The sequence below is a fragment of the Musca domestica genome, unplaced genomic scaffold (assembly GCF_030504385.1).
Source record: "Musca domestica strain aabys unplaced genomic scaffold, Musca_domestica.polishedcontigs.V.1.1 19, whole genome shotgun sequence".
Classification (NCBI taxonomy): Eukaryota; Metazoa; Arthropoda; class Insecta; order Diptera; family Muscidae; genus Musca; species Musca domestica.
The window spans coordinates 2,115,460-2,140,768 of NW_026712245.1; the positions used below are offsets into that span (position 1 = coordinate 2,115,460).

Sequence of the window (25,309 nt, forward strand, 5' to 3'; positions counted from 1 at the left end):
TATTAGCACTTTTCAAACAATTATGGTATGCGTTTCAAAAATAAAAAAAAAACGTCCTGACCTAAGGTAAGATTGATGTCTTCTGGGACCTATAGTAGAATTTTATAACATTTTATTTTCTAGAATATTTTGACTTGCTACGATGCTGTTTAAGGGAGTGTTTTGGAGAAAATTTCCAAAAAGACCCATTTTGGGACGTGCCTCCTCGTCGTATTGCTGTCGGACATTACATACCTAAAAAGTTGATGATTTTAAGAAATCTTAATTCGAAAATTTGAAAAAAGTGTAAAAGTTGTGTAACGTTGCCACTTCTATTTAGCTTTTTTTTTGATGTGAACTTTCAAAACGCTGATGCACTTGGCTATTATTTTTATCTCTATTTTCAAAATCAACCGAGTTTCTTGTGAATATTTTTTTTTATAAAAAAAAATCCCTCCCCTCACATTACCCCCTAATAGAAAAAAAAAACTAAAATCGGTTTTTCTTCAATATTCTTTTATTAAACTTAAAATAGGATTTTTTAATGGAAATGAAAAAAAAAATAAAAAAAATTCACTTAAATGCTACATAAATGTTGTTTTTTTTTTTTGTTTCATATAAAGCTTAATACTTAATAAAATTAATAATTAATGTGATTAGCATTATTCAGTTCTTGTTTGTATTCTATTTACACAAAGATCAAAGAGGGAGAGCGAGAGAGATCCCGTTATTTACTCATCCAGCAGACATGTTCTAATTAGAGCATCACACACAGCATAGGGATCACAATTGGAACTGGGGCGACGATCTTCAAAGTAACCTTTGCCGGCATTGGCCACACCCTGAGGAACCCTTACGCTGACACTGCGATTGGCCACACCCCATGAGAATTTGTCAATGCTTGAGGTCTCCAGGCGGCCCACCAAACGTCTTTCGTTGTCCTTACCCTCCTTGGGATCATAGGCTTTGATATGGCGCTCATGATGTTTGCTTAGCTTTTCAATGGCTTCCTCAATGGCCTTGATGCCACCTTCCGCCCTGGTGGCTTTGGTGGAGAAGTTGGTATGGGCGCCAGCGCCATTCCAGGGTCCTTCCACCGGTTTGGGATCAAAGGTGACCACAATGCCAAATTCTTCGGCAATGCGTTGTAGAATGTAACGTGATACCCATAGATCATCACTGGCCTTGATGCCTAGACTAGGGCCGACTTGATATTCCCATTGGGCGGGCATTACCTCGGCATTGGTGCCGCTGAAATCAATGCCGGCATAGAGACATGCCAGGGTGTGGGCCTCTACCAAATCCCGGGCATAGACACGATCAGCACCCACACCACAGTAGTAGGGTCCTTGGGCAGCGGGATAACCATTGGCAGGCCAGCCAAAGGGACGACCATCGACATCGAGCAGGGTGTATTCCTGTTCAATGCCAAACCAGGGTTCTTCATGACCCACCTTGTCAATGGCACTTTGTAGGGCATTTCTCTTGTTCGATGGTGTGGGCCTGCCATCAGCCAAATAGGTGTCACACATAACAATAATGTCATTCTTACCCGGCTTGAATGGGTCGCGATATATGGCCCTTGGCACCAGGGTGGTATCGGAATTCTCTCCCTGACTTTGATATGTTGAACTGCCATCGTATTGCCATTTGGGTAGATCGGAAACCTCTTTGGGTATTTTATTCAAAACACGATCCTTGACACGAATATTCTCGCCAGTGCCATCGATCCACAGGTAGGTGGCCTGCAAACGATCACTGGGTGTTTCCAAGTGCCTGTAACGGCCCAATATCGATTTGTCCAGGGCATTGTTGGGGGAATTTTTCAGAAAATCACTGGAAAATAAACGTGACGAGGAACTCAAAGCACGAGTTTGCCGAAGGCCAGAGAAAGAGGCGGAGAGTTCTTTGCTTAGCAGCAGACCAACACAACGAAGAGCCATTTTTTTGGGAATGGGAGGATATTTTTCAAGGATTCAAAATTTTTTTAAATATTTTTTTTGTTTTAAAAAATTTCACTTTTTTCCTTGGTCTCTTGAGATCTTGTGCTTTGCCTTTCACAAAAATGTTCCTTCTTTTTTTGTATTCCGTGGTATTTTTTTTCGAATTCTATGTTTTTTTCTTCTCCTTTTTTTGGGTTCTTGTTTTGTTGGAACAAAACAGATGCGCGACGTTAACACGATAACGTTAAAATGTCTTGTGAGCGCCTGGGCAGTGCGTTGATCTCCTTTATTTGAAAACCCCGAATGCCGTAGAACGCCAAACAAACAACTTTGCCGGCGCAGTGGCCACGCACTTCTTCTTTTCTAGATTTCTTCGTTGCATTCTCAATTGTTCTCTTCTGTTTTTGGGATGGGTACCTGGTTTGGTGCTGAAGGCATATCACTTACATTAGTCATGTTTTGTTGGTGTAAATAAACAAAACTTGAAATTATCAAAAATTTGTATCGAAAAATAAAACAAAAATAAACCTTGTTTACATTGGAGGCATTATTTATGGGAGAGATTAGTATTCTGGAAAATTTTCCAGAAAAATATGGTGATATCAAAAATATTAATATCAAACAAATTTTTCAAATTTTTAATAATATTTATTTTTTATTTTCCAATTAAAGTTCATATATTCATTCATTCAAATATTATTATTATTATTGTTATTATTATTATTATTATTATTATTATTATTATTATTATTATTATTATTATTATTATTATTATTATTATTATTATTATTATTATTATTATTATTATAATTATTGTTATTATTATTATTACTATTATTATTATTACTATTATTATTATTATTATTGTTATTGTTATTATTATTATTGTTATTATTTTTGTAGGCAATTCAAATATTATTATTATAATTATTATTATTCTTATTATTATTATTCTTATTATTATTATTATTCTTATTACTATTATTATTATTATTGTTATTATTTTCGTTTCTAAAATATATAAAATTAGCAAAAAATTTTTTTTAAATTTAATATTTTTTTGAAATTTAAAATTTTTTAATTTAACATTTTTTTCTTTCCAACAAAAAAAAAAAAAAAAAAAAACTCCCCTATTATTGACCGCACAGCATCTTTTTTCTAATTTGAATGCATACATTGTTTTTGACTCTCAAAAAACAAACCACTGGGATCTCCATATTCTCTTACTTTCTCTTACTCTCCCTCTCTCTGTAATATTTCAAGATTTTAAGTGAATAGCCATACATATTTAATATATGTACATACTTGATGTACATAAAAACAGATTTGTTTTTTTATTTTGTTTTTTCGTAGAAAGCCAGATCAGCAAGTCATGGTATTTGAAAAACAAAAATAATGTATATTATTTAATACATTTTGTTTATTTTGTATTTCTTTAAAAGCCATTAACAATTTTATAAGAATAGCAGAAAAGGTCATCAGTATTTTTACAAAAAAAAAAAAAAAACAAGTGAATCGGCAAACATTTTTGGCCGTGAAGAAATGCATTCACTTTGAGAAAAATTTGCAAGGTATTTTCCAACTATAAAAATAATATTTTTAAAAAATGAATCTAATCAAGTAACTTAAAAAAGTCGGTTCTGACGAGAGATGTTTACCTTCAGGATATGACAGTTTCTTATTTCCTCAGCCTAGAGAGGGCATATATCATTTGATTGGGCCAAAACGTGCCCCATCGAAATAATGAGAAAAATAAAGACCCTAGGTCTCTTTGGACCAAATCCGTTTTAGGATATTTGAAGTCAATCTGGCGATGTCCGTCCGTTCGTCAGTCTGTCTGGCTGGTGAGCACGATAACTCTCGAAGGGAGCATCCGATTTGGCCCAAATTTGGTACATTGTAATATTATTATTAAACTAAGATTGAGCTCGGAGATGGGCAATATTGGTCCACTCCTTCTGGTAAGAGCCCCACAAAAGTCTGAACTTTTCAAAAAAAAAAAGAAAAAAAAAAAACAGTACTGCTCAGAAAGCGGAAGGATAATTCGACTTTGTTCCAACTTTGCAGGTAAAAGGTCAAAATTTTGAATAACCGTGAAGCTCATTAAACGCGAAATTAACATTTGATTTCATTCAGATTTGGTATATCTAAATATTTTCATCAACACAAGATCTGTTATAAAGATGGTAAAGATCGGACCATTCCTTATGGTACCTAACCCCAGAAAGGGTCAAAATTTTGAATAACCAAGACAATCATAAAATCCGAAAAAAGCATCCGGTTCTCTTCAAATTATACACATCGTAGTATTTTTATTAACTCAAGGTGCGATGTGAAGATGGAATATATCGTTCCACTTCTTCTGGCACCTCCCCCACAAAGGGTCAACATACTTTGCCCACAAAGGGTCAAAGCTTTGAATAACCAAAACTATCATAAAATCCGAAATAAGCCTCCAGTTCTCTTCAAATTACACACATCACAATATTCTTATTTACCCAAGGTCTGGTGTGAAAATGGGATATATCCGTCCACTCCTTCTGATACCTCCCCCACAAAGTTTCCAAATTTTAAATGCCCATGAAGTTCATAAAACGTGAAATTAACTTCCGATTCCATTCATGCTTGGTACATCTCAATATTTTCTTTTTTAGTACCTCCCCTCCCATTTCTTTTGGTACCTCCGCTACATAGGGTTCAAGATTTTTGAAAAAACGCTGAAAGAAAGCAATATTAGCAACACTACACACCAATTCTGACACCAACCTTCGGATATCTAATATACACTCCCACAGTAATCCCAATTTCAAAGTTCAGCATTCCATCCTTATCGATTTGCCTATAATTGTACCAAATTTAGTACCATATAGTACAGATAAGTATGAATTTCCAAAACTTCCTACATAACTAAATCCTACACTCCAACAGTAATCTTATTACTAAGTTTCAGGTTTCCAGCTCTATCGGTTCACTTAATTCTAAATTGTACCAAATTTAGTACATATAAGTACAGATTTCCAAAACTACCTACATATCCCAATCCTACACTCCGACAGTAGTCCATTTTCCAATTTTCAGGATACCAGCTCTATTGGTTCACCCAAATCCAAATTGGACCAAATTTAGTACCATTTAGTACAAATTTCCAAAACTACCTACATACACAGCCGAATAGAAATCTTATTTTCAAATTTCAGGATTCCAACTCTAACAGTTCAACCAAAATTTAAATTGTACTAAATTTAGTACCATTAAGTCCACATAAAAACGAATTTCCAAAATTACCTACATACCTGAGTCCTACAATGCGTTAGTAATCATATTTCTAAATTTCAGGATTCCATCTCTCTTGATTCACCCAAAATTCAAATTGTACCAAATTTTGTATCCTTTAGTACACATAAGTATGAATTTCGAGCACTACCTACTTTCCTCAGTCCAAAAATGCTATATGTCTTATATCTAATGATAAATTTCAGAATTCCAACTCTATCGGTTCACCCAATTCGTAATTGTATCAAATTTAGTACTATTTAGTACTTTTCGTGCACATAAGTACAAATTTATAAAACTTTCCCCATATCCCAATGCTACACTCCACCAGTCATGTAAATTTCACATTCCAGCTACATCCGTTCCTCCAAATTCAAATTGTACTAAATTTAGTGCCGTTCAGTACTTTTCTTTCAAAATTAAATACTTACATTGACTCTACTCCTAAACCTTGAGTTCCATTCCAAATTTCAAGTTTTTAGTTCTACCCCTTTACATGATATGAAATCATACTAAATATTACATTTGAGTACTTTTCATACACAAAAAGTACGAATTTCCTAAAACTGGTACATTGATCATATACTTCATCAGTGACCCTTAGAGATGAAAAAACTGCAACCGACTTCAGACTGCTGCCATTTCTAAGCCACTCGTCCGACAGCTGTTAAGCATATTCCAGTGATAGCTCATTATATTGCTTACAAGCGCAAAAAGCGTTTTGGCGAGAATTTTCCAGAAAAAAAAATTATTCCTGCTGGAATTCAAGCGTGATAGTGTGATTTCTTTATATTTGGCTGTAAAACCACAATTGTCTATCGTTAGAGCACTCCAGCATTTAAATGTGAATGAATCTTTTGTGTCTCGTATCATCGCTCGTTACCGCGATGCTGGTAGCGTAGCCCGATGTCAAGGAAGTGGACTAAAGAAAACAGCAACACCAGCAGAAATGGTTCGAAAAGTAAAGAAGCTATTTGATCGAAATCCGCGTCGCAGTTGCCGAAAAATGGCTCGTAAGCTGAACATATCGCAATATTCCATTCGACAAATATTGAAAAATGAGCTCGGGGTAAAGCGATTGAAATTCCAAAACGTGCAAGAACTTACACCGCAACCGAAAGAAAATATACTTAAAAGAGCTAAAGAGTTGCTTCGCTTGGCCAAAACAAAATGATCGTGTTTACTTACCAAAGAGATCAGCTGAAAATGTGAACCTTCGGTTGACCACCAAGACTCAAGCGCCGACCATGGTGATGGTGTGGGCCGTCATAACAGCCGAAGGTCGCTCTACGCTCGTATTAATCGATCGTGGCATCAGAATAAATGCCGAATACAAACATTTTGCCCGTAGACCAGCACGCGCCACCAAAGAATGGTTACAAAATGAGGTTCCTCGCTTCATTTCCAGCGCACAATGGCCACCAAAATCTTCGGATACCAATTCGTTGGACTATTGTGTCTGGAGTATTTTGGAAAGCAAGGTTGGCACTAAAAAATACCAAAGTGTCGATGACCCCAAGCAATCGCTTCGCCGGGAATGGGCCAAAATACCGCAGAGCAACAGTTGGGCAGCGTGTGACGGTTTCAATGGCCGTTTGAAGGCCATAATTCGTGCCAAAGGTGACCAATTCGAACAAATCTAAACTTATTCTAAAATTGGATGCTATTTTTTGCTTTCATTCAATAAAATTGAAAAAAAAGTAAAAATTATTGTGGCGGTTTTTTTACTTCACCCTGTATAAAATATTAAGTAAAGAACGTAGTCGATATAGTCCAAACTTGGCACGTCGCAATTTTTATATCATATTTATTTAGTTCCGATACGAAATGGACAATATTGGGTCATTCCTTTGGTGCCTACTCCATAGAGGATCAAACATTTGAATAATCATAACAGAAGTCAAAATATATTGAAATATTCGAACATTAGATGAGGATATACATCTGTCGGCAAAACCGACTGGCCGACTGATTACCTTGTTTTTTTTTTCATGTTTAATTATTAATTCTATATCAGTAGAAAATGGTTCTCCTATTATTGGAAGAAATTTTATTTTCTATAGGAAGGAGGTTGGTTGGTTTATCTGAGAAATACACATCGGAGGTTCTCATCAGCGTAGAGAAGATTAAAACCATCTCCAAACTTATCGACCCCACTGCCTGTTATCCGAACATTATTGGACTTTGATATGCTTATATCTTCCATTTAGTTGTCCATTCCATATCAATTCTAAATCACTGTCCATGATAAGTACAAAGTGCATTTCCAGATATATATTTGCCCCGAGTGCCATGTGCGTCCGTGTGTGGTATTTTCCGCATAGATAAATAATTCGTGGATTTTTCTTTCTTTCCTTTATTCACAATTTATTTAATTTATTACCAATCACATCTCTGATAAGAATTGCATTTGGTGGTCGTGGTGTTGGAGGAGGCCACAACTGGGCAAAGGTTGCCGTTCGCATTAGTCATTCAAAAAAGCAATATTATTTTTAGATGATTCGTATTTTTGCGGTTTTATTGGTTCTTTTTTTCTTAGAAATGAAATTGCATTTCCCATGGCGTTGATGTTTACTTTTGTCATTTCTGTTTTCGTTTCGCATCTATTTTTCGCAAAAAGTGTGCCAAAATTTCTGTTTGTCTAAATATCAATGCATGAAAGTGCGAACTTTCATTCATTTTCTGAGTGCTGAAATTGAGGAAGTCTAGCAGTTATAATTACGTTGCGATAAATTCATCAATGCTATGTGATTTTCCTATCGCAGCTATGTAGATAGATAGGAGAATATAGTAAAGAGATAGAATATAGTATAGAGACATTTATCATACGGAAACCACTTTGACATTGACATTAGGAAAATGTAATTATGGCAAAGCGATCCATAGTTTTCTCATTGATAATACTGCACAGCAAGGAAGGGGATGGGCATGTAGGTGGAAGAAGGGAAGCTTCTATTGGTAGCATTAAAAAAAATGCTCCGAATGGCCTAACGATTTCATCTTCACAACAGATATTGCCGGATGTGCCGAGTTTGAAAGAATTGCTCAATCGCTTTTTATGAGCTTCATGGTTGTTCAAAATATTGACCTGTTGTGGGGGAGATATCAGTATGAGTGGCGGATTCTTTTCGTTTTTCAACCAGATCTTGTGTTGGTACTAATATGTAGACATGCGAAATTAGAACACAATGCGATTCTTATTTCACATTTTATAAGAGTTATAAATATTCAAAATTTTGACCCCCTGTGGATGCACTTGATGTAGTGGGCATTTTCGCACCTGACCAAGCAATGACAAAAATATTAGCCAACAATATGGGCGGACAAACCTCCCAGATTGACTCTAAATGTCCTGAAACGGATTTGCTCTAAAGAGATATGGGGTTGGAAACCTTTATTTCGCAGGATGAGGGTGAGAATCCACTTTGGTCCGTTATTCTTGAAAAAAAGTTCTTTTTATATCCTTTATCCGTGAAAAAAAAAAATAATTTTCAAAATGTTGAAAAAAAACAAACATGTTGATCCTTTATCATTGAAAATATATTATTAAAAATCCACGGTGGTCCTGGATTAAAAAAATTGACTATTCATGATAGACCGACATATTAAAAAAATAGAAAATGTTGTTTGTCCTTTATCCTTGATTATTTATTTAAATCCGTGTTGGTATTTCAAAAAAAAATATTTTGAAAAATCTCCTTTATGTTTTGATTTTTCAAGATACGCAAAAAAAACAATTTTAAAAATTTACGTTGGTCATTGATACTCGTAAAATATTGTTAAATCCCTAAAAAATATCCTTGAAAAAAATATTTTTAAAAATCCACATTGCTCCTATATCCTTGAAAAAAAAAAAATATTTTTAAACATCCTTAAAAAAAATCCTTGAAAAAAATATTTTTAAAAATCCACGTTGCTCCTATATCCTTGAAAAAAAAAATATTTTTAAACATCCTTAAAAAAAATCCTTGAAAAAAATATTTTTAAAAATCCACGTTGCTCCTATATCCTTGAAAAAAATATTTTTAAAAATCCACGTTGCTCCTATATCCTTGAAAAAAATATTTTTAAAAATCCACGTTGCTCCTATATCCTTGAAAAAAATATTTTTAAAAATCCACGTTGCTCCTATATCCTTGAAAAAAATATTTTTAAAAATCCACGTTGCTCCTATATCCTTGAAAAAAATATTTTTAAAAATCCACGTTGCTCCTATATCCTTGAAAAAAATATTTTTAAAAATCCACGTTGCTCCTATATCCTTGAAAAAAATATTTTTAAAAATCCACGTTGCTCCTATATCCTTGAAAAAAATATTTTTAAAAATCCACGTTGCTCCTATATCCTTGAAAAAAATATTTTTAAAAATCCACGTTGCTCCTATATCCTTGAAAAAAATATTTTTAAAAATCCACGTTGCCCCTATATCCTTAAAAAAAAAATTTATTGAAAATCCACCTTGCTCCTATATCTTTGAAAAAAATATTTTTAAAAATCCACGTTGCTCCTATATCCTTGAAAAAAATATTTTTAAAAATCCACGTTGCTCCTATATCCTTGAAAAAAATATTTTTAAAAATCCACGTTGCTTCTATATCCTTAAAAAATATTTTTAAAAATCCACGTTGGTCCTATATCCTTGAAAAAAAAATATTATTAAAAATCCACGATGCCCCTATCCTTGAAAAAATTATTTTTAAAAATCCAGGTTGATCTTATATTCTTGAAAAAAATATTTTTAAAAATCCACGTTGCTCCTATATCCTCGAAAAAAAAATATTTTTTAAAAATCCACGTTGCTCCTATATCCTTGAAAAAAATATTTTTAAAAATCGACGTTGCTCCTATATCTTTGAAAAAAATATTTTTAAAAATCGACGTTGCTCCTATATCTTTGAAAAAAATATTTTTGAAAATCCACGTTGCTCCTATATCTTTGAAAAAAAAATATTTTTGAAAATCCACGTTGCTTCTATATCCTTGAAAAATATTTTTAGAAATCCACGTTGCTTCTATATCCTTGAAAAATATTTTTAGAAATCCACGTTGCTCCTATATCCTTAAAATAATATTTTTAAAATATTCCTATATCCTTGAAAAAAATATTTTTAAAAATCCACGTTGCTCCTATATCCTTGAATAAAATATTTTTAAAAATCCACGTTGCTCCTATATCCTTGAAAAAAATATTTTTAAAAATCCACGTTGCTCCTATATCCTTGAAAAAATATGTTTAAAAATCTACGTTGCTCCTATATCCTTAAAAAATAATATTTTTAAAAATCCACGTTGCTCCCATATCCTTGAAAAAAAATATATTTTTAAAAATCCGTTGGACTATTTTGTCTGGAGTATTTTGGAGGGCAAGGTTGGCACTAAAAAATACCTCAAGCAAGCGCTTCGCCGGGAATGGGCCAAAATACCGCAGGCAACATTCGGGCAGAGTATGTGGCCGTTTAAAGGCCATAATTCGTGCTAAAGGTGACCAAATCGAACAAATCTAAACTTATTGAAAAAAATATATTTTTAAAAATCCACGTTGCTCCTATATCCTTAAAATATATTTTTTAAAAATCATCACATTGCTCCTTTATTGAAAAAAATGTTGATTAGTTATTTATCATTGAAAAAAAAAATATTTTTAAAAATCAACTGCAGTCCTGGATTCAAAAAAGAAAAATCCAGGATCCATGAATATGTCGGACATATTAAAACAATTAGTTTGTCCTTCGTCCTTGATTTTTAAACCTATGTTGATCCTTAAAAAATATTTTGAAAAATCTATGTTGATCCTTAAAAAATATTTTGAAAAATCAATGCATCAAGGACAGGATTCGCAAAAAACAATTTTAAAAATCCACATTGGTCCTTGATACTCGAAAAAATATCCACGTTAGTCCTTGATAAAGCAATTGTTTTTTAATCCGCTTTGATCTTTAATCATTAAAAATAGTTTTTCTAGTCCTTAGAAAATAATGGTGGTCCTTGAGACTAAATAATTTTTTTAATTGCCCAAGGTGATCCTTGATCCCTTTATCAATGATAACATCTGTTTTGATCCTCAAAAATAGGTTTTCAAGTAAAATAATGAAGGTCCTTAAGACTAAATAATTTTTTAATGGCCAAGGTGGTCCTTGATCCATTATCAATGGAAAAAATCTATTTTGATCCTTAAAAATATTTGTATAATCCGTTGGTCCTTGACCCTTGGAAAAATATTTTTAAAAATCCTCGTTGGTCCTTTATCTTTTAAAAATATTATTAAATCTCTTTATCTTTTGGTCCTCGGGAAAATATTTTCATAAAATCCTGTATTTTATTTAGGATATTTTTTAAGAACATATTCTTTCCCATTTAAATTGTTCCTACAAAAAATATTTAATTTTGTTCTTTAATCCTCATCGATGTTGGTTCCCAAGGAATTTCCTACTCATATTTCATTGCGGCAGCCTGCTGTTCTACTGATTTCCCTGTTCATTCAGACCTTTGCTTTTATACAAATATTTTTTTGATACTCGAAAAAATATAGTTGGATCCTTAAAAAATACATCCTTGATTTTTTTTTTAAATTCCACCTTGAAAAAAATATTTTTAAAAATCCACGTTTTCCTTGAAAAAAATATTTTTAAAAATCCACGTTTTCCTTGAAAAAAATATTTTTTAAAATCCACGTTTTCCTTGAAAAAAATATTTTTAAAAATCCACGTTTTCCTTGAAAAAAATATTTTTAAAAATCCACGTTTTCCTTGAAAAAAATATTTTTAAAAATCCACGTTGCTCCTATATCCTTGAAAAAAATATTTTTAAAAATCCACGTTGCTCCTATATCCTTGAAAAAAATATTTTTAAAAATCCACGTTGCTCCTATATCCTTGAAAAAAATATTTTTAAAAATCCACGTTGCTCCTATATCCTTGAAAAAAATATTTTTAAAAATCCACGTTTTCCTTGGAAAAAATATTTTTAAAAATCCACGTAGCTCCTATATCCTTGAAAAAATTATTTTTAAAAATCCACGTTGCTTCTATATCCTTGAAAAAATATTTTAAAATCCTCGTTGTTCCTTTATCATGAGCGGCAATGACACTAGATAATTTTGTTTAAAAGTCCAAGGTGGTCCCAAAATGTGGAACAAATGTTTTTGAAAAATCCATGTTGACCCTTGCTCAATGAAATAATCTATTTGATCCTTTTTATAATTTTGTTGGCCCTTATTACTAGGAAATACATTATTAAAAAACCTCGTTGGTCCTTAAACCTTGAAAAATATTTTTAAGAATACAAGTTATTAGCTCCTAGGCCTCAAAAAAATATTTTCAAAAATTCTGTATTATATTTAGATTATTTTTAAATAAAAAATCCTTTCTCAATTAAACTTTTTCTACAAAAAAATTATTAAATTTTTTATCGATGTTAGTTCCCAAGGAATTTAAGCCTCATCGATGTTGGTTCCCAAGGAATTTCCTACTCATATTTCATTGCGGCAGCCTGCTGTTCTACTGATTTCCCTGTTCATTCAGACCTTTGCTTTTATACAAATATTCTCTGCACTGCGAATACGATATCCTTACAGTTCTCGTGGCTGAATTTTCAATGAAAAAGGAAACATTTTCCTTGTCGGAGGGAGGAGAGGGAGGGTTAAAGACATTGTAACAAAAAAATACAAATATGTACAGAAATATGTGGTGGAATGTATGGGGGTAGGTGGGTGTTATATCGTATAGCTTAGCATATGGCGGTCGATTTTTTGTCCCACATAAATGCGACGCGTGTGAAGTGAAACGACTTGTTGATGTAACCACCAGAGAAAATGAGAAACAAAAAAAAACGACATTAAGAAATCCTAAACTGTGCAAATTATAATAATAATGACTATGAATGTCTATTTGAATGATGATGAGATGGTGATGGGGCACAGGCACGTTCTTTGGGGAAAGCTTTCCAGGAAAGGGCCCAAAATGTTGAAATCGGCTAGCCAAGATGCCGATCTATTTTAAATTTAAATGCATCCATATTTTTTAAAGAAAAATTATTTCTTTGATAAATGAAAAAAAAAAAAAAAAATAAGTTTGAGTCGCTATATTTAAGGACATGATTTTTATAATTTTTCTTAAAAAGAGATAAGGGGCCCTTCAGGTGTAATATTTTAGTTCTAAGGATCAAATAGAGAGACCGACAATTTGGGCTCAATCTCATTGGGATTTTGTTGAATTAGAGCCCCATTGTTTGTTGAATTTGATCCTTACATCTGGAACATTAGACCTGAAGGGGACTGAATCTCTTTTTAAGAAAATCCTTATAAAAATAATGTCCGTAAATGTAGGGACTTAAATTTCTTTTTATTTTCATTTATCAAAGAAATAATCTTCTTCAAAAAAGGTTCAGTCCCTTAACCTTTTCTTGATAAAATCATTAAAAAATATCCTCCAATCGATATTCCCTCAAAAGGCCCTCATCTGTGTGGGCCCTTTCACATTTGTTTCCATCGCCAGAAAATTATTTTCCTCACAATTAGACAAACAAAAAAAAAAAATGGGTAATCACGAATGTTTTCTTTCAAGATGCTTAACGAACGACAGCGAAACATTAAAAGGTTGAGCGGAGAGATGACAGGAAGACAGAAAGAACAGAAGAAAATCTTAAATGGCTTCATTAGATTCAGTTCATGTTTATTTAAATACATTTCAAAGGATGCTTATCGGAGGTTGTTTTTAAGGTTAGTTAAGTGAAAGGCATTTTTTGGTTGTCAGATCGATAGTTTGATGACTAAGTTTAGTGGAAAGACCAGACAGTACGAATGTGGAATCCCTAGAAGTCATTGAGAAGATGCTTGGGACAATAAAGGTCATTGACCATTGTAACCCGTACTATCCTTGAACAAATACCTCTTAAGAGCTACAGCTCTGTTGATCTTCCAAAAATATATATATATATATATATATATATATATTAAATAATCCGAATTTATAGCTGTGTTGGTTCTCGAAAATATTTTTCAAATCCCTTTTTACAGCTCCACGTCCTCGTCCATTAGTCATTAAAAAATATTTTACAAATTCTGATTTAAAGATGGTGTTTGAAAAAAAAATATTAATCCAATATCGAATCAAATCCACGTCTGTTAATCCGTAAAAATATGCGGGGAAATCCACGATATTTTTAAGAAAACATTTCAAGGATGATCTGAAAAAAAGCTTGGATTTTAAAAAATACTTTTTTAAAGGAACATTTATTAAAAGTTTTTAAGATTTTTTAAATAATTTCTCAGAGATCATTTCAGCAATAAATATTGGATTTTTAAAGATTTTTTTTAAATAACCAACAGATAACCAAAACGCGAATTTTTTAAATATCATTTCTTCAGGGATCAAAACACAAGAAAAACCCAACAAGCCAGAAAAAATCCGGATTTTGCAGTTTTTCTACAGTCACAATTAAAGACCAATCGACAAGGAATTTCGCATGAGGTTAGAATTTAGGACAGGCAGAATTTAGGACTAGCATTTTGTACTGCCATTGGGTAATACTTAGCGGATAAAATGGATGACAAATTCTGCGTTAATTTTAAATTAAATTAAATTAAAATTTTTAATTAATTAAAATAAATTAAATAAAATATCGAATATCGGGGGTAACTTTATATGGGGGCTATACGATATCGTGGATCTATTTAGATAATTCTCTTCTAGGGGATAAAGTACTCATAAGGAACTTCTTGTGAGAATTTTCATACGATTCCATTGAAAAATGTGGCCAAAATCATCATAATACCGAATATAGGGGGTACCGTTATGTAGAGCCTATACGATATCGTGGACCTTCTTTACTCTTTCAGGGGGTAAAGTACTGACAAAGAACTCCTTGTGTAGAATTTCAGACATTGGAAAATGTGGCTAAAATCACAAACTTTGATTACAAAAATTGAAACAATTCTATTAAATAATGTCGCCAAAATTATCAAAATACCGAATATGGGGGCTATACGAAAACATGGACCGGCATGGCCCATTTACGAACTTAGCCTGCCTACTGGCAAAATACACACGATCAAAGTTTTAGCCTCCTATCTCAATTCGTTCGAAAGTGTGTTTACAACAGACATACGGACAAAGGATCCTACTCGACTTAGATCGATTGACTTAGAATTTTACGATGATCTAGGGACTATCACGAGCTAGAAGCCATTAGGATACACAAATACCAATTTTTAGATAAATGCGTGAAAAAATGTGGCAAAAATCATCAAAATAGCAAAAATCGGGAGGTACCGTTAAATGGGGACTATACCAAAAGGTGGACCAATATATCTCATTTTCAATACCAACCATCCTATACACAATAAAAATTGTTCTGCTAAATTTTTACGTTTTATTTTCAGCAAAGAAAGCCCAAAAGTCGACCCTACACCCCATTGCATATTTAGTAGTTTCATGTAATAAATAAAAAATATGACATATCGGATGAACAGTATATATGGGAGCTATACATATGTTTGAAATGATTTTCACTAAATTTGACATATTTGTTTCTAGACTCAATTAGGTCGCAAATGCCAAATTCCATACCGTTTAGGCTATGATGACACGTTTGGTGCACAATAAAAGGCAAATCGGACGAAGACCTATATCCAAATCTGAACCAATCTCGATAAAATTTGGGAAAGGTATTTCTGTGCCAAATATCGTTGTTACAGAGTGCTTATTACGGTTGCGGAGGGCTAAAATATCAAATCGGATGAATAATAAATATTGATCAAACTTGGGTATACAAATCCACGTAGGACCTTCAGCTTTCTAGAAAATGTCCCTTAAGACTAAAGTGTAGAAGAGACTAAATTTATAAAATATTAAAGAAAATATAAAATATTAAAAAGAAAAATGTTTGGGCATTTTAAATATTTTTTAGATCCTTGATTCTAGAAAAATATTTTTAAAAATCCATATTTACAACTCCTCTGGAAACAATTTTTTAATAATCCCCGTAGGTCCCAGGTCTTAAAAAATATTTTACAAAACACACCTCAAAAAATAATTTAAAAATTCACTTTGGTCCCTCATTTTCAAGTCTCCACGGTGCTCTTAAAGCCTTAAAGAAATCCACTTTGGTTTCTAATCATTAAAAATATTTCGGTTAAAATCCACGTAGGACCTTCAACTTTCTAGAAATATTTATAAAGAGTAAGGTGTAAAAGAGCCTTAATGAAATATCTATTTTTTTAAAAATTAACATAGGACGTTCAGTTGTCTAGAAAATATTCCTAAAGGCTATTTATAAAAAAATAAATTTTTTTCAAAAAAAAAAAAAAAAAAATTTAAAATTGTTTTTGTGTATTTAAAATATGTTTTTTAGATCCTTTTAGGTCCTTGAAAAATATTATTTAAAAACCATATTCGCAACTCCTTAAAAATATAAAAATTTAAAATTCCGTCTTTTCAAAAATTGACATAGGTTATTTCGCTTGCCTTATTGCCGTCAAAATTCTCTTAGCGTCCTACCTTCCTCAAACCGGAAAGAAATACCAGACTAAATATTACTCTATTATCGATGGATATCGTTCGCATGGTGTTTTAATTTATGCCTTTGAATTTGGCCAATGACCCCAGCAAACGACGACGACGACGAAAAAAAACTAAGTCTTGAAAAGGAAAAGTGTGTTTGTTTAAGGCCATGGCGAAAACAGCACCAGCACCAGCAACAACAACTACAACCTATGTTAACGTAATGTAAATTGTTACAACACATTGGTAAAAGATAAATTTAACATTGGACATATGGTTTGATTGATGGAGCAAAGCAGACGGCCTCCAGTTCTATGCTCCACACATGTAACAATCCCCGCTCTCTCTCTCTTTCGCCCCTCTCTGTTGGGGTGATAAGGGATATGTATCTTGTTGTTTTAGCTGTTTTTTTTTGGGAAAAGTGTTGCGCAAAGTTTGCCATGAAAAATTCCAATATCAGCAAAACTCAGACAAGAGAATATCATTTTTTTTTTTTGGTTTTGAAATTTTATTGACACCCAGAGTGTTTTTTTTTTGTTGGTTTCCTGTGAAAATTGAGTACCCACATGAGGGGCCATATTACAACCACCACGAAAAAAAATTGCCTCTTTTGTTTGCCAAATGAAACACTTATTTTAATTTTAATTGTTGTTTTAAATATATGTATTTTTTTTTTCTTTTTTTGCTTAATTATTTTTCTTTGTAATTTTGTTGTTGTATATTTTTAAATGGTATGTCTTGTTCGGTGTGTTTTCATTATTTTTTTTGTTTTTTTTTTCTTTGTTGTTATTACTAACACTTAGAATATGTATGGATTTCATTTTGAATATATGAATATTATTATTTTTTTTTTTTTGTTTAAATTAAAATTTATCAGTTTGTTCATTATTTCAACAATTATGAGTTATCTTTTGTTTTCTTTTGAAAATTTGTCAACAATACATTTTTTTAAATATTTTTTTTCTTTAAAAATACACACATATAATTTTTTTTAATTTTTTGGAAATATTTCCTCTCTAAGTTTCTTGAACTCCTGATTTTTTTGGCATTGTGTGTGTGTGTGCAAAAGTTTTCCAAAAAAAAATTTTTTTTAATTTTTTTCTGACTGCCTCTTATTTTTCTTCTTCCGTTTCATGTTTTTTTTGTTTATAAAACAAATAAAATCATCTTGCTGCAACATTTATATCCAATAAAAAAATAATAAAACATAATTTTGTTTTTGTGCTTAATTTTTTTTTAATATTTAAATATATATTTTTTTAAATTAAAAAATACATTTTCTTGTTTTTTTTTTCTAAAATTTGTCGTTTTTTACAATTATTGTAAATATAATGTTTTTGTTTTTTTTTTATATTTTATATATAAAAATTATTATGGCAGATTTAACTTAAATGCTATGCAAAAAAATAATAATAAAATAACACAAAAAATAATAATAAAAATAATTAATAATGAAGGTTAGTAACAAGTGTTTGGATTGATTTTCAGTTTTTCATTTTTGACGAAATTTAAACATTTTCTTTATGTTTTTTTTTAGTAAAATTTTCAGCTATTTACAATTTTTTTTTTAATTTTATTAGATATTTGAAATTTCGTATTTTTTGTTCTTGAATGTCCTAATGGAATATATTTTTGTCAATTTTTATTCAAATCTTAAACAGGACTTGCAGCTGGCGTTTAACTAATTCTAATCCAATGGAATTTTTACTCTTTTCTTCTCCTCTCTCGCTCTTGCTCTCATTTTCTCTCTTTCTCTTCCAGAACCTTATTCATTCAACAAACAGGTTCTAATCAAAGCATTGCACACAGCATAGGGATCACAGTTGGAGCTGGGACGACGATCCTCCAAGTAACCCTTGCCAGCATCGGCAACACCTCGTGGTACACGAACACTGACACCACGATTGGCAACACCCCACGAGAACTTGTCAATACTTGAGGTCTCCAAACGGCCAACCAAACGACGCTCATTGTCCTTACCCTCCTTGGGATCGTAGGCCTTGATGTGGCGATCGTGACGTTTGCTCAGCTTCTCAATGGCCTCTTCAATGGCCTTCATGCCACCATTGGCACGCATGGCCTTGGTGGAGAAGTTAGTGTGGGCGCCAGCGCCATTCCATTGTCCCTCCATGGGTTTGGGATCGAAGGTGACAACAACACCGAACTCCTCGGCAATGCGTTGCAAAATGTAGCGAGACACCCACAAATCGTCACTGGCCTTCATGCCTAGACTGGGACCCACCTGGTATTCCCATTGGGCGGGCATGACCTCAGCATTGGTGCCGGCAAAATCAATGCCAGCATACAAACAGGCCACGGCATGGGCCTCTACCAAATCACGTGCATACACACGATCGGCACCCACACCACAGTAGTAGGGACCCTGGGGAGCGGGATAGCCATTGGCAGGCCAGCCAAAGGGACGACCATCAACATCCAACAAAGTGTATTCCTGTTCAATACCAAACCAGGGTTCTTGATCGCCTACCTTGTCAATGGCCTCTTGCAAGGCACCACGCTTGTTGGACTCGGTGGGTTTGCCATCGGCCTGATAGGTGTCGCACATGACAATAATATCATTCTTGCCGGGCTTGAAGGGATCCTTGTAAATGGCACGGGGAATTAAGGTGGTATCGGAATTCTCACCACGGGCCTGATAGGTGGAGCTGCCATCATACTGCCACTTGGGCAAATCTTGGACTCCGGTGGGCACCTTGTCCAACACACGATCCTTCAAACGGATATTTTCACCAGTACCATCGATCCACAAATAGGTGGCCTGGACCCTGTTGCTGGGGGTTTCCAAATTGCGGTAACGGGCCAAAATTGATTTGTCCAAGGAGGTATTGGGCGAGTTTTGCAGGAAACTGGAGCCCTTCAAGGAGCTAGAGGTGCTCAAGGCACGCATCTGTTGGGACAAGGTGGAGCTCACCTCCTTGCTCAGGAAAAGACCAGCACAACGTAAAGCCATTTTTTGTTTTTGTTTTAGGTTAACACTTTTTTTTAATTTTCGAAAAACAGACTAAAGGTCAAGGACGTCAAGGATGCTCTTTTCGTTTTTTTGGAAACAGGAAAATAAATTTGTACTTTGTTGTTGTTGTTCAATGAGAAGAAAAGGTACTCGTTTTAGTTTTGAAAATGTTGTTCTGTTCTTTAAAACATTTCACTTTAGTTTTTTTTTGTGTTTCTTTCAATACACTTTGTATTAGAAATATTTTTTTTTTAGTTTTGGTTTTTTTGTGAATAAAAAAACTCAATTTTTTTGGTTTTAACGCGACGTTAGCACGAGAACTGGACACCCATCCTCTTCGAAGTTAGGATAGCTTGTGAACATTTTCAGCTGTGTAACATTCACTTTTTCTCACTTTGAGACTGGCTGCGCTGGCCTAGCGTTATCACAAAACCAGCCACAACAACGACGGGAACAACAACAACACGGTCACAGAACAATAGCCGCCGCAGCGGCAGCAGCAGCAGCAGCAACAACAGTTCAATGTTATGTCGGCACAGTGGAGGAGATAGGTAGAAATAATGCGTAGAGTAATAAATGTTAATAACAGCATTAATAAAAGTTAATGAGTTTTTTGGTTTGGGTGTGTGTGAGTGTGTGTGTGTGAGGGAAGTCATAATGACAAGGAATATTCTAGATACGACGCGGGCATAGATATAATTTTTGATCATTTTGGGTAATTAAGCAATTTTTTAGATATCAAATTTTTAAGATAAAAACAAAAATTTAACATTTTTTATGTTTGATTGATTTTTTGCCATTTTTTAATTGAAATCATTTATTGCTTGCATGATATTTCTGCAACCTGTTCGGTCTTTGTCGGCAAAAAAACACATGTGTAAAAATAAAAAAATAATTAAAAAAATCTATTTGATACATTTCCAAACTTTAACAGGTCCTGAAAAAATATTTCAAAGTCGATAAATTGATTGGTATTGAAAAAGTATTTAAAAAAATACACAAAACGAGTAATTAAAAAAAATCCTCGATCCCTCAGCTTTGAAAAATGAAAAAACAAACAAAAAATATTTGAAAATAAAATTTCTCGAACTGGTAAAAGTAAAAAATGCCACAAAAATATTTAAAAAAATACAAAGACCTAAAATGGTAAAGACTAGACAAAATGCATTCTGAGCTAATGGTTTGTGTCTATACTATCTAGATAACAGTTCATGGCAGGACCATGTTAATATAAAAAACACATTTATAGAAAAAAATGACGAAACAAAAGTTTGAAAAAACCAAAAATTGGGTTTCAAAATTATATTCCAAAGACTTTCCAAATTAATTGCATATTGCCTAAGCGGTTCAAATCTCATAACATTGCTATGTTGTTACGATATCATAACAACAGAGGTATTTTCACAGGGTTGCCATATCTTGACTTTGTCTTGTCCCATCTTTATACTTCCATGTCTTTGCCGGACGATCTGAAAAGCCTGATCGCCTACTTAATAGTGGTAAACCATGAAAAATATCTAATGATTTAACTAAAAACAATTAAAATAAGCGTCGGAAAATATTGATAAATTAATCCAACAAAATTAAAAAATCAACGATCCGAAGACCGAAATAATTTTTTAAATAAAATCCCTATATCCGGTGACATTGGAAAATATTAAAAAATGACGAACTAATAGGTCTTCAATGTTTTTATACCCTCCACCATTCTACTGAGGGTATATTAGCTTTGTCATTCCATTTTAAAACTCCTCGAAATATGCATGGCAGACTCCACAAAGTTTATATATTCTGGGTCAGCGTAAAATTCTAAGAGGATTTAAAGATGTCCGTCTGTCTGTTGTAATCACGCAACCTTTCGAATGAATTGAGATGGAAGGCTAAAATTTTGCACACATGTGTGTTTTTTAAATGGGTTAATTCGTAAATGGGCCGTGTCGTATAGCCCCCATATAACGGTATCTCCCGATATTTGGGATTTTGATGATTTTAGCGACATTATTTACCAGAATTATTTCAAATTTCGTTTTTGAAGCTCTTAATGGGTACTACAGCATTTGACAAGAAATGTCTTATGCAGGTCCACGTTTTCGTATAGCCCCCGCATAAAGGCAATAGCTTAAACGGTATTTTTCGGATTTTTTTTTTTTTTTGAAAATTTTCAAGTTCCTTCCAAATGGTATTAAAAGCTCGGTCAATGAAAATATGCCTAAAACAAATTTCAAAACGGCATTGGAAATATTAAACAAAAAACTACGAAATAATATACAGTTCTAAACTATATTTGATTTGTGGTGAGGTTCTCTAACTAATTTTTGGAATTAACAAAAATTTGTAAAATTAAAATACTTATAATTTGGGTAATTATACCCTCAGCCATATGGCTAGAGAGGACAGTATTAAATGATATAGATACTGCCAATACGTACATCATCGAAATAACGGTTTTAGACCGTAGCTCTCTTTGGACCAAATCCACTTCAGAACATTTGAAGCCGATCTGTCTGTTTGGCTGGTGGTCTTGGGTCTCAACTTAGATCGAGTTCACTCCTTCTCCTCCCCCACAATAGGTCGAAATTTTCAAAAAATCACAATATTTTTATTAACCCAAGGACTCGTGTGAAGATGTGATATATCGGTCCACTCCTTCTGGTACCTCCCCCATATAGGGTTCAACATTTTTTTAAACAAAACTCACCCATATTTTTTCAACTTTCACACATACAAACATTTATGGTAACACAAAATCTGTTGTGAAGATGATATATATCTGCGAAATCCTTCTGCTACCTCGCCCACAAAGGGTCACAATTTTTATCTTTCATAACTTGCGAAACAAGACAATTAAATTTTCGATTTTCTTGTAATTTTGCCCATACCAATATTTTTATCTGTATTAGATGAAGTATGAAAATGAAATACCTCGGTCGATTATATCTGGTACTTCAAGCACATTTTAACATTTTCCAAAAATTCTAACATATATCATATAAAGTGAAGGAAGAAGTTGATATGGTCCAAACCTGGCACGTAAAAAGATTTATATCATATTTATTAAGGTCCGATATGGAATGGACAATATTGGCCCATTCCTTCAGAACCTACTCCACAGAGGGTCAACAATTTGTATTATCATAACAGAAGTCAAAATATATTTAAATAGTCTAGTATTGGGTGAGGGAAAACCGACTGATACTTTTTAACCTGTTTTCTATTCCTATAAAGAACTATTTTATTTGCAAATAATAATAAATGCTAATAGACAATGGGCTTGGTACTTTTATAAATTATTTTAAAGATTTTTTTGCTGGTATCAGAGGTTTAAGACCATTGAATAAGGATTTTTTATTTATATTAATAACACCACCTGAGCAAAAGATCCATATTGCTTTAAATTATTCGAAATTATGTTTCTATGTCGTCAATATTTGCTAATTCAAAATTATGGAAATTGCTATTATAAAATTTTCCAACATTTCCGCCCACTGTGTCACACAGCGTATACACTTGCAAATTCATTCACACAGATACTGCTGCCATTTGCCGTCTGATACTATTGCAGCGCACAGCAGCAGCAGTTAACATTGGGATATCTCCGCTGCTGTTGGATTTATAACATTGTAATTGGGTGGGTGACACTGGCTGCATAGTAAATACACAGGGGGCTACAGTGGTGTGAGTGTGTTTATATGTTAAAAAAAAAACAATAATAATAACAATACACTTTTTTTGCTTGATAACAATGTCATAGATACAGTGCGAACGAAAGAGGGAGAGTGAGAGCGACAGAGAGCAAGAGATGGCGCATGATTTAGAAGAGACTAGAAGAGTTGGTTTGTAACTGCAGTTACAGAGCAAATGAGAACGATGAGATGATACCTGTATTAATGGCATTAAACAAGAGAAAGGTCATTACAACTACTGCTACTGGGAGAGAGAAAGACGCCACACAAAACAAAAATAAAAACAAAAACGTAAAAGTGTTTCGTTTTTGTTGTGGAGATGTCTAGAAAATGTTGTAAAGCCAAAAAGAACAACAAATGCTCTCTGTGTGTGTGCGTCTCGTCTGCCAGTTTTACATGGTCTTGGCCAATCATCACGTAGGCATTTTTGTTTGAAATGTAAGGCATGTGTGTGTAAAACACAAATAGCCAAACTAAACATGCATATGTATGTCAAAATGCACTTGTTTTTGTTTGTTTTAATCGATCAATTGGCCAAACAAAAATTTAAAGTTCAATCGCCTTAGGTGATTTTTATTTTGCTTTGGGAAATACATATTTCAAAGTACACATTTTTATTTACATACATACAGACAAATGCACACACACACACACACACAAACATATGGGTACACATTGTATGGATGCAAGAAATGTTTTTGTTTATACTTTTATTTTGGCAATTTTGGTTTGTTGTTATACTCATGCTCATCGAGGTGTTTGTGTATTCTCTTGAATTTTTATTTCTTTGTCTCTTTCAGATAGAATTAACTTTGAACGTGTGTGTGTGTATGAGTATCTCTTATTATGGGGGGCTGCCATAAAAATGTCGGTGTGATAGATTTTGCATTATGTTTGCCATACAGACACCGACAATAAGGGGAGAATCAAAGTCGACCTATGTAACACCCTATGAAAGTTGAAATATTCAATTGACCATCAATTAATTAATTACCGATTTTGTTAGTTAATTAAAAAATGAGTTAGAGTTCGAGTTTTTAGAGTTTGTTAGAGTTAGAGATTTTGTTAGTTAATTAAAAAATGAGTTATTTTTATATCTTGAGTGTGTAAAATTGGCTTTCACTTTTTACCAAGTTAAAAAGTATCAGTCGGCTTTGCCGATAGATGTATACCCCTAGTCAATATTCAACTATTCAAATATATTTTGACTTCAGTTATGGTTATTCAAATTTTGAACCATCTATGGAGTAGGTTCCAAAGGAATGGGATTATATTGTCCATTTCGTATCGCACCGAAATAAATATGATATAGATATTGTGATGTGCCAGGTTTGGACTACTTCGACCACTTCCTTCACTTTATATGAGATATGTGATTATTTTTAGTAAATGTTAAAATGTGCATGATGTGCCAAGTATAGTCGACTGAAGTATTCCAATTTCATATTTCATCTAATGCAGCTAAAAATATTGGTTTGGGCAAAACTACAAGAAAATCAAACATTTATATCTAATTTTATGCGAAATCAAAAATTCCACACTCATCTCAGGATTCTGGTTGAGAGAAATATTCAGATATAGCAATTTGTAAATAATCGCTAACTTGTTTCGCAAGTTATCACGGATATAAGTATTGGAAATTGTGGGCCTGTGTAGGTAAGCTACCAGAGGGGGTTCGCAGATATATATCATCTTCAGAACATATCTTGTGTTAGCAAAACTATTTGGATGTGTGAAATTTGAGGAGAGTTATATTTGAGCGTTTTGTTTTTTTTTTTCAAAAATCTTGAACCCCATGTGTGAGAGGTATCACAAGGAATGGTCCGATCTCTACTATCTTTATAGCATAATTTGTATTGATGGAGATATTGAGATGAACCAAGTCTGAATAGAATCGGAAGTTAATTTCGCGTTTTATAAGCTTCATGGATGTTCAAAATGTTGATCCTTTGTGGGGGAGGT

General features: G+C 33.1%; 2 protein-coding genes across 2 annotated transcripts; both read right to left on the reverse strand.

The window, feature by feature from the left end:
• Positions 1–477: 477 nt before the first annotated feature.
• Positions 478–2,237, reverse strand: LOC101893753 (glutamine synthetase 1, mitochondrial). Its single transcript, XM_005181766.4, has one exon. The coding sequence runs from the start codon at positions 1,920–1,922 to the stop codon at positions 711–713; it is 1,212 nt and encodes a 403-aa protein (XP_005181823.1). The 5' UTR covers positions 1,923–2,237; the 3' UTR covers positions 478–710.
• A 15,944-nt stretch (positions 2,238–18,181) lies between these two features.
• LOC101893922 (glutamine synthetase 1, mitochondrial) lies at positions 18,182–20,025 on the reverse strand. The gene has a single exon (XM_005181767.4). It carries the CDS (start codon positions 19,662–19,664, stop codon positions 18,459–18,461), a length of 1,206 nt encoding a protein of 401 aa, XP_005181824.1. The 5' UTR covers positions 19,665–20,025; the 3' UTR covers positions 18,182–18,458.
• Positions 20,026–25,309: the final 5,284 nt, after the last annotated feature.

Bases quoted from the DNA above. Each gene is read 5' to 3' on its own strand.
- LOC101893753 (XM_005181766.4), bottom strand. From the start codon at position 1,922: ATGGCTCTTCGTTGTGTTGGTCTGCTGCTAAGCAAAGAACTCTCCGCC.
- LOC101893922 (XM_005181767.4), bottom strand. From the start codon at position 19,664: ATGGCTTTACGTTGTGCTGGTCTTTTCCTGAGCAAGGAGGTGAGCTCC.